Source organism: Arachis stenosperma, chromosome 6, assembly GCF_014773155.1.
Source record: "Arachis stenosperma cultivar V10309 chromosome 6, arast.V10309.gnm1.PFL2, whole genome shotgun sequence".
NCBI classification, from domain to species: domain Eukaryota; kingdom Viridiplantae; phylum Streptophyta; class Magnoliopsida; order Fabales; family Fabaceae; genus Arachis; species Arachis stenosperma.
In genome coordinates this window covers 54,333,962-54,344,287 of record NC_080382.1, presented here as the reverse complement: position 1 = coordinate 54,344,287, position 10,326 = coordinate 54,333,962, and the positions used below count along the sequence as shown (strand labels likewise).

The 10,326-nt window shown below is 43.2% G+C and overlaps 1 protein-coding gene across 1 annotated transcript; it reads left to right on the top strand.

Moving 5' to 3' along the window:
- Positions 1-6,260: 6,260 nt before the first annotated feature.
- LOC130934061 (uncharacterized) lies at positions 6,261-9,661 on the top strand. Its single transcript, XM_057863650.1, has 5 exons — positions 6,261-6,633; positions 6,750-7,171; positions 7,300-7,891; positions 7,995-8,200; positions 9,440-9,661. Exons 1-5 carry the CDS (start codon positions 6,261-6,263, stop codon positions 9,659-9,661), a joined length of 1,815 nt encoding a protein of 604 aa, XP_057719633.1.
- The last annotated feature ends 665 nt before the right edge of the window (positions 9,662-10,326 follow it).

The window sequence follows — 10,326 nt, the reverse complement described above, 5'->3', positions numbered from 1 at the left end:
TGACCTCAGAACAGGGCTACAAAGAAGTCCTTCGAACTAACTAAAAAGGTTCTACAGAACACTAGAAAGTTGTTGAGCAAACCACTAAAAGCTCAGACACCAAGTCGCAAGGGATAAATGCTTGCTAAAAGCAAAGGGCTAGCGAGTACCAACTCAAAGCAAAATGAGATCCCAAAGGTGATGGTGGAAAACACAATGCAAAAGAGGTTGGACAGGGAAATACCAACCCTCTATCAAATCCAAAAAAAATTGCAAAAGTAAAGCCTTAAAGGTATTATCAAACATAAAACATTAAAGACTCAAAAAGGCCACATAAAAAGCAGCCTTAGAGTTTAAAGTGTTTTGCAAAATAAAACTTACTAGGAAGCAACCGAATGTCAGAAAAAGTCAAGTGTAGACAGACTGGCAGAAACATAAACAAGTTCAAAACTCCATAACTCGGACTATAATACAAACACAGAAAACCCAGTAAAAGCATCCTTGGCTGAAAGAGGAGGAATGGTCGAGATCGGGACAACATCAACAATTCCATCTGGCTGGTTAAGAATCACCACCTCGGGCTCCGGCTCGGAAGGGTTGACCTCTGAAGGAAAGGAAGAAGCTGAAGCTGCCAAGGCTTTCCCTGGAGGCACAAGAGGAGGACCCTCATCATCATCAGGGGTAGGCAAATCTTTCCATCCTCCACCACATTTTCCATGCTGAGCAAGGAGGGATTAGCCTCGGGAGCTATAACCTGGACTTGAGCCTTCAGGACCTCAAACATATCGGTCATACTATTCACCATATGTCCCTTCAGCTCGGCATAATCATCTTGGGCAGATTGAAGCCACTCCTTAGTTTCTATCAACTCACCAAAGGTCCGGGTATAGCTCTCCTTATACTTTTTTGCAGCCTCCTCAGCCAAGTTAGCAGCCGCCTCCGCCTTAGTAGCACAGCTCTTCTCCTTCTCCATATCAATCTCTAATTTGGCGACCCTGGCATCCAATTCACTCTTTAGCATCCTTCAAAAAATCCTTCGTAGCACGAATAGGGGACTGCCTAACAACTCGAGATAAAGCTGCCCCAACATTGGCAACTCGGATACTACTACTCACAACAAAATCAAGGTGATGGAGAATCGACACATCATCCAAAAGAATCCTACCATGGGGAGCAATCAGTTCGGTAGCGAAACCCACACCATCAAAATCCTTGTCATTCAGATCATAAGAACCAAGAGTTTTTTGTCGTTTTGGGGGAGGACCAGCAGCAGTAGGAGAGGAGGTAGCACCAGAGATCGGCTGAATAGGGTCAGATGGAAGTGTCCGAACTTGTGGGGCCAGGATGATCTTCCTCGGCCCGGCAGTATCAGAAGTCGACTTCTTGGGAGGCACCTAAGAAGACCCATCTCCCGAGGTCTTCACCAACATATTTTGCACATCCGTCGACTTCTTGGCCATACGAAAGGCCTTCACAGAATCAGAAGATTTTACCATCTCTGAAAAAGAAGCAAAGAAAACAAGTTACAAATAAAAGGGATAAAATTCAACTACAATAGAAGAAAAACTATCAGAAAAGAAGTCGAGCGCTACCAAGTTCAGCACGAAGAATGGAGGGATCTCCCAGAAACCTCTTGGTGTCCAAATAAGGAGGTTCCCCCCAATGCTCCTCTAAGACACCCACAAAGGCCTACTAGACCTAATCCAAACTTTCCCAAGAATACTTAGTCACTACTACATTTTCTTGCCAACATAAGGGAAAGGTGGGCTCATTGTTCTCATCTAAGAAAAAAGGGTGAACACCCTCAACAGCTCGAACTTTGAAATAGTAATTCTTAAAGTCCCTAAAGGACTCATCAAACATAGAAAACACTTTCCTCCCTTGAGTAGCTCAGAATGAAATCCAAGAAGCTTTCTTCTTAGCTACCCCAGTCTTTGTCAACACGAAAAGATACAGAAAGAGAGTTTCGATAGGTCGGACACCCAATTCTTGACATAACAATTGAAAAATCTTTATAAAACCCCATGAGTTTGGATGGAGCTGAGAAGGGACCACATTACAAGACCACAACAGTTTGGCCTCAAAGGCGATAAAAGGGATGGTGATATTCAGTTGACTAAAAAAGTAGTCATAAGCATAGAAAAATGGACCTTCTACTTGAGTTAAGGAAGGGAAACTAACCCTCTCCTCAGGATCGGGTGACAACAATTCGTAATTCTTTTCATCATCCCTATTACTACATATCCTTGAAATCTCCTAAGCCTTTCACAATACTCGGGATACGCCACAGTCAGACACATCAGAACTATTAAATCCAACCAATCGGCCATACCAGCGGGTACCTTAGTAGACATCTCAACAATGTTTTTTCGTGAAGACATAGGCATATCCCTACAGTAAGAAAAAGAAAAAAAATGGTCACTAACAAACAACTCAGACATTAAGAAAATGCCAAAAGAAACAATCAACAAGTGTCAGATACGGCAGCAAAAGGGAAACCCCAGGACTCGCAAGGAGCGGAGCACCACCACTAAAGTCCAGGGGCACCCTTTGGAGGCAACAACAGAGCAAGACTCCAGAAAAAAGAACCAGACACAAAAGTTGTGCCCTAACCAACCCAAACCCTCTTAAATAAAAGAAAATACAAGGAGATCAACCATTTTAAGCAGACAAATGGCAAGACCATAATTGGGGAAACAGACCACGCAGAGAATCATCAAGAAAGCTTCAACCTTTTCTATCAAAAGTTCAACAAAGACCAAAACTTTGTACAAAGAGAAAGCATCCAAGAGTGAAAGCGATAAGAACAGTAAACAACAAAAGTAGAAAGGGTATAAGCACCAACTTGCAATATGAGAAGTAACGGTGGAGGCGTAGCGAAGAAGCACGAACAATCCGACAAAAGCTCTAAAGCTTTAAAGAAGAAAATGCTTGGGCCAAAATGGTGATCTTTCCAAAGAAGAAACGAAAGTCGAGGGAATAGAGCGAAGGAGACTTCCTCTTTCCGGTGAAAGCAAGGGACGAAGAAAGAAGGAGGTTTTCACGCAGCAAATGAAATGGATGAAAGCAAAGAAAAATGAAAAGCAAGAGCCTTTTTTTCAATCTTCAAAATGAAACACTAAGAGGGAAAAAAAACGGAAAAGGGAAAATAAGCGAGCCTTTAAGGCCCTCACACATTCCCAAGAAAGCACAAACGCGCGCTACAAATTAAAAATGCTCTGCATTCAAGCAAAAGCAATCCCAACAAGAAGTTATGCAAGAGATCGACCAAAAGGCAAATGCTCGAGCACGACTTCCTCAAAGGGATCCAAGTCTAGAGACACGACCCCAAGGGAAAGATCGAACTCGAGCAGGGGCACTGTTCATACCCTGGGTCGAGCTACACGATCCGGGCTGACCGAAGACAAGAATAACCGACCTCTTAAAGATGGATCGACACTGGCCTCTCCTTAAAAGAGTTTGGCCAAATCAGCCATAGAGGCCCAAAAGAAGGAACGAAGCCCAATCTAAAGGCGGTTAGCCTAAAAAGATAGGACGACTTCGCTCGAAGATAAAGATAAGATAACTAACTTATCTTATAGGACACTCCACACTACTATAAATACACTGGAGCACCCTGGTATAACTCATACTCTGATTCTACACAAAATCCTGCCTAATGCACGTGCTAACTTAAGCATCGGAGTCTCTTGCAGGTACCACCACCCTCTGGTGATCAAGGATCGGCAACATCTCCAACTCTACCAGATCGGACACAACAGCACCGACCAGTACAGAAGATCTCATCCGAGATCAACCTTCAGTTTTAGGTAACCCTCGGAACACCGACGAGAATTCTAACATCAAGTTTTTGGCATTGTTGCCGGGGAATTGCAATGTTGTTATATTATTGGCTATTGTATATATGTGAATATTGTGAATTTCTTTGCCTTTTGCTTCTTTGTTAGTTGTTGCTAGTTTTAGGAGTTTACTTTCATTATTTCTTGTTAGCTTTTGTTTTTATTTCTCTTGTCACTATGAATTCTCATCACTTTGGCTATGAGTTTGGATCTAATTATATTGTAGGGAATGGAAATTGCAATGACAACATGCATCAAGGATGGAACAATCAAAGATGGGAGGAGCCTCAAGGAATTGATCAACCTTCTTGGAAACAACCTTCCCAAATGTATTATAAGAAAGAGCCATTCCAAGATGCACACCAATCCAATGGCTATGGTAGACCTCCTGGTGGTTATCAACCACAACCACCACCATATGCCTATGAGCCATATCCTCATACCACCAAGCACCTCTATATGATCCCAATCCATATCCACCATACCAACCACCTTATGAGCCATATAAACCACACATAGAACCACCACAATTCAACCACGAATACCCTCAGGAACCACCTCCTCCATGCCATTATCAAGATAAACCACCTCCCATGTATGAGATTTTCTAACAACATAATGAATTTCTCTTTCCACCACAACCCTCCATGGAGGAATATCCATATCCATTAGTCCAAGAGCAACATGATCCTACTTATGATAGTTAAGTGGAACAAGAGTCAAGGGATCGTCTCAAGGAAGCAATTGATCAGCTTCAAGCAATCATCCGTCAAAAAGAGCAAGAGGAAGCCCAAAAGACGTACGAAGCTATCAAGGCTAACCTTTCCAAAATTAAAGCCAACATAGACTCATGGGATTCATACCGTAAACAAAGCATCTCCATGGATGAATGTGAAAAATCAACCGAAGATAGGAGAATGAAGGAGATTGAGTAAAGGATATTTTCGTCCCTGACCTTTTTTTAACGGACATTTTCGTCCTCAAGCAATGGAAAATACATTAAAGTCCCTGACCGTTGAAAAACGTGGACATTCATGTCCCTGAGTTGATTTCAGCCATTTGCACCGGACGGAAAACATTGAGGTGGCACAAGTGGCGCTGAGGTGGCACAGGTGGCGCTTAGGTGGCACGTAACGGATGCCATGTGGCATGGGGCAAAAAGTTAGAGGACATATAAGTCTCTGGAGACGAAAACGACGCCGTTTCGTCTCCTCCTCTTAAAACACAGTTGAATCCCCATATGCAATACCCAGAAGACCCATAGTTGAGTGAGAGAATTACAGAAAACCCTAACCTAAAGACGATCAAAATTCTTTGTCTCTATTTTTCCCTCCAAAAAATACAACACATAGAAGAGCAAAAGGCCAGGGGTGATAGCTGGTGGCAGAGGCTGAGGAGAAGCTTCATCCGAGGTCGTGGCTGGTGTCTTCATCACAAGGTAAGATTGTGATGCTTAGCTAGGAATGCAATATGTTTGCATGTTTGCAGTGTAAGAAAGAAAGTGAAAATGGGGTGTATTGCGTCCTGTGTAGGATTAGGGGGAGGGATTGTGTTCGGGAAATATAGTTTCTTTCATGCATTATGTTGTTTCCTTTTTCAATCATAGTTCTGCACTGGTTAATTTCAGATGGTTGACATGTTTGTGGTTCTGGTCTTTCATCATGGAGAGAACTTCGTAAGAGGAGTTGGTGAAAAGTTGGTTTATCAGAATGGAAAGGAGGAGAGGTTCCCTGAGATGGACCTAGACTTTGTTAATTTCGGAGACCTAGTGACACTATTTAAGGGTTTGGGCTACCAGTCATACAAGGCAGTATACTAGTATGATCCATCAAGTACTGAATTTGAATCCGGGATGAACATATTGACTGGGGATGCAGGGATCAACGCAATGTGAGAGAACCTAATGAAGCACCCAGGGCTAGGTGAGTTCCATATATACTTTAACCATCCTGTCGACAAGCCAGAGGTTGTTGAGGATGTTGCCCAGGATAGAGATACTGCAGGGGAGGTGGATGAAACTGCAGAGGAATTAAATTCTTCCTCTTCATCTGATAACGGGTACGAGAGCATAGAGGACGTCTTGTACGAACCTCCACCAGCTGGAATTGAGAGTGATAGCAGTGAGAGTGACAGCAATGGTGGGGTCACTACTGGGAAGAGGAAAAGAGGTGTCAAGGGTAAGAAGAAGGTCGTTACGCCGATCAAGAAGGTAGTCACTCCGAAGAAGAAGGTAATTACTCCAAAGAAGAAGGTAGTTACACCAAAGAAGCAAGGGAAGAAGAAAAGACAATTTCGCACTAGGGTTAATGAAAGAGGGGAAGGAAGTGGGAATGGGATTGATGCACGTGGTGAAGTAAGGGATCAAGGACCTGATGTCCAGCCAAATTATGCAGTCGGGGTGGGTTTTATGTCAGTGAGCTCCCAACAGAGGTGGAGGAGATAATGTTTGAGTATGAGTCTGAAGACTTACATACTCTCATATCATCTGATGATGAAGGCAGAGGTGAAAAGTTTCCAAAGTTTAATAATGAGTATGCTCATGGTGAGGGCAGGTTTGAGCTAGGAACTAGGTTTGCCACTGTAGAAAGGTTCAAGGAGGTAGTTAAAGATTCTTTCATTGCTGAGGGTCGGGAAGTGAAATGGATAAAAAATGACAAAGAGAGAGTGAGAGTGGGGTGTGGGGATAATGAGTGCCCTTACTTGGTTCACTTATCATACAACAAAAGTCTGCAGTGTTATCAAGTGAAGACCTACCATCCAGAACACACTTGTGCGAGGGATTTGGGCAGCAACGCTGCTGATCAACACTGGCTAAGTAAGAAGATTGAAAAGCCGATGTCAACCCAACCACACATGAATACAAAAGAGGCTACTAATTTTTTAAAGAGGAATGTTCCCTCTGTCCCCATCCTAAAATGGTTTATAGAACAGTGAAGGAGGCTAGGGAGAGGATCCAAGGAAATAAAAAGGAACAATACAAGAGATCCAGGGATTATTGTGAGGAAATACTGAGGAGCAATCCAGTCTCATCAGCCAGGCTTGAGCTCATGCCAATTCCAGATTGTCCCCCTGTTTTTGATAAATTATACATTTGCCTAGATGCCTACAAACAGGGTTTCAAAGATGGATGTCGTCCCCTGTTGCATTTGGATGAGTGCTTTCTGAAAACATATTATGGTGGTTGTCTTCTAGCAACAGTTGCTCAGGATGCAAACAACCAATTTTATATTGTTGCCTATGAAGTGGTCAGGGCTGAGACTAAGGAAGCATGGAAGTGGTTCCTGACCAATCTGCAAGGGGACATAAGAGGCGATGCTAACCATGGCTGGAACTTCATATCAGACCAACAGAAGGTAAAACCAGTTTATGGTTATTTTCATTGCTCTGCATTTGGTTTAGATCATTTCTAATTTGTTGATGATATTCATTGCTAGCTAGTTAGTTAATTTTATTGCTGTGTGGTTGATAATGTTGTGGCCAGGGTTTGATTCCTATGTTGAAGGAGGTCATGCCACACGCTAAGCTCCGCAATTGCGTTATGCATATGTGGAAAAACTTCATCAATCGCTACAAGGATCTGTACATTCGACAAGTTGTGTGGGAGTGTGCCAGGTGCACAATTGTTGCTGAATTCAAGGAATGCATGGAGAAGCTGAAGACAGTTAACAAGGGTGCCTGGGAGCACCTCAGCAAATTTGAACTTGAGGCATGGGTGAAGGCTTACTTCTCCCATGGGCCAAAAGTGGATAACCTCATAAACAATATGTGTGAGGTTTTTAATGCAAAAATAGTTAACTACCGCTACAAGCCTATCCTCACCATGTGTGAAGAGATTAGATGCTATCTCATGAGGTGGATGGTAAATCATAAACGGGTCTTGGAGAATCACTCAGGGAGGCTAGCACCAGTTCAGGAAAAGAGGATGGAGAAGCTGTTAAACCTAAGCACCAAGTGGACGGCTGAATGGGTTGGTGACAATGAACGAAAGAGATTTGAGATTTCTCAGAAAGGAACTAAGGTGGATGTGGACCTCATTAGGCACAGTTGCTCATGCAATCGATGGCAACTGACTGGTAAGACTTGTACCATACTTGGTTCAGTTTCTTTGATATTTTGATTTGAATTCCCTTTACTGTTATTTTGGTTATATTAGTCACCTTCGCTGCATTACCTTAGGCATGCCCTGCTTACATGCATTTGCTGCCATTAGGAAGAGACATGACACACCTCATGACTATGTTCACCCTTGGCTATGCATGGAGTCTATCAGGAGGACATATGCACACTGTATTAAGCCTATTCCAAGCCCAGAATTTTGGGTTGGAATTGAGTTCTCGAAGCTAGACCCACCTATTATCAAAAGGCCAATTGGACGGCCAAAGGTTCATAATAGGCAAAAGGATCCGGCTGAGCCACTCATGCAAGAAGAAAAACTAAAAAGGTCATTCGTTGTATCCTGTAGCAAGTGTGGTGAGAAGGGCCACAACTACAAAACATGTAAGGGAGCCCCTTTGGTGCACGAAATTGTGATCACTACAACTCACATAATCCCTAGTAATGGCTCCAAAGACTTGGTGCTCAATACCATGGCATAAACACAACTTCGCACAACTAACCAGCAAGTGCACTGGGTCGTCCAAGTAATAAACCTTACGCGAGTAAGGGTCGATCCCACGGAGATTGTTGGTATGAAGCAAGCTATGGTTACCTTGTAAATCTTAGTCAGGCAGACTCAAATGGGTATAGTGGTATATGAATAAAGCATAAAGATAAGGATAGAGGTACTTATGTAATTCATTGGTAGGAACTTCAGATAAGCGTATGAAGATGCCTTCCCTTCCGTCTCTCTGCTTTCCTACTGTCTTCATCCAATCCTTCTTACTCCTTTCCATGGCAAGCTTATGCAAGGGTTTCACCGTTGTCAGTGGCTACCTCCCATCCTCTCAGTGGAAATGTTCAACGCACCCTGTCACGGCACGGCTATCCATCTGTCGGTTCTCAATCAGGCCGGAATAGAATCCAGTGATTCTTTTGCGTCTGTCACTAACGCCCCGCCTTCAGGAGTTTGAAGCACGTCAATTGGGCAGGGAGGTCAGAATCCAACAGCATCTACAGTCCTTTTCAGTCTCTGAATCAGATTTTTGCTCAGGTCCCTCAATTTCAGCCAGAAAATACCTGAAATCACAGAAAAACACACAAACTCATAGTAAAGTCCAGAAAAGTGAATTTTAACTAAAAACTAATAAAAATATACTAAAAACTAACTAGATCATACTAAAAACATACTAAAAACAATGCCAAAAAGCGTACAAATTATCCGCTCATCACCCTTCCAACCCAAACTGGAAGCCGAAGACAAGGCGCCCTAAGAAGAAAGTAGCTACAACCTCCCAGCCACTGATTGTGCTTCCACTGTCACAATCTGCTCCAGGTTCAGAGGTAAGAACTCTATAGTGATATTACGGTTAGGGATTATTCTGTCTTAGTTTAGAAATAATTAAGGACTACCATGTCTGATTACTGATATGGCTAGGGACTATTCTGTATTAGTAGTACTATGCTTAGGGACTAATCTATCTTCATAATACTATTCTGTTCACATTTTACATGCATATTTCCAGGATACATCCAGCAGCCAACCAGGCAACTCTCCAAACCCCACTGTTGTGGAATCACCTGCCACAACCAATCCAACTATGCCACCAACTCCAACAAGGGTGACAAGATCCACACTTATCATTTCACCTCCAGGGCCAACAGCTACTCAAATCAGGCCACCTGCCCCAACTATAGGCCGTCCATTTCAACCTCTAGGGAAAGCCAATGACACATCTCGCCCATAACAGTCCAGGTTCAGACCAAAGCAGAAGATCTTCAGGCCGCCGGCTCTAATCGCTGCATCCACAATCAACACTAATACACAATAGCCAACCCCATCTACATCTACAAATTCCTTCTCTCCCATATACTTTGTTGCTGTCAATCCAAGTCCAGCAACGTGCTCGTCAAGCCACACAAAAAATTTACAATACGGTTGTCTTGCCTGCAGCAAATCAACCTATATAATTCAAACCCTAAAAATTAGTAACCCTAAGACATCTTCAACCAAACGTGCATCACATTTCGTTTCCATACCTTGTAAAAAGGACAGCCCATAAACAATCTGTCCTGATTGCTTCGCGTCTTCGACATGAAAAGGATTGCGTTTTCTCCACAGAAGCACTTTGGTGAGACGCCATCTTTGCTGTCCTTCTACTTAGGACGCGAGCTCGAGCCCACCTGACCTCCACCTCTTCTCCAGCTGGAAGATACCCCTTCAGATGCCATGGAAGGAATAATTTCCTTTCTGCCACAACTCCCCACAACACCCACTGCGCCGTCGCTGTCCAAACGAGGGATTAGGGAAGACGACTTTCAAAGACTGGGGAAGGAGACAAAATAGCGCATTTTCGTCTCCAGGGACTTATATGTCCTCTAACTTTTTTTCCCATGCCACATGGCCTCCGTT

Bases quoted from the DNA above. Each gene is read 5' to 3' on its own strand.
- LOC130934061 (XM_057863650.1), top strand. From the start codon at position 6,261: ATGTTTGAGTATGAGTCTGAAGACTTACATACTCTCATATCATCTGAT. The intron at 7,172-7,299 runs GTAAAACCAGTT...TGTTGTGGCCAG, and splicing joins TCATATCAGACCAACAGAAG to GGTTTGATTCCTATGTTGAA. The intron at 8,201-9,439 runs GTTCATAATAGG...GCATATTTCCAG, and splicing joins GGCCAATTGGACGGCCAAAG to GATACATCCAGCAGCCAACC.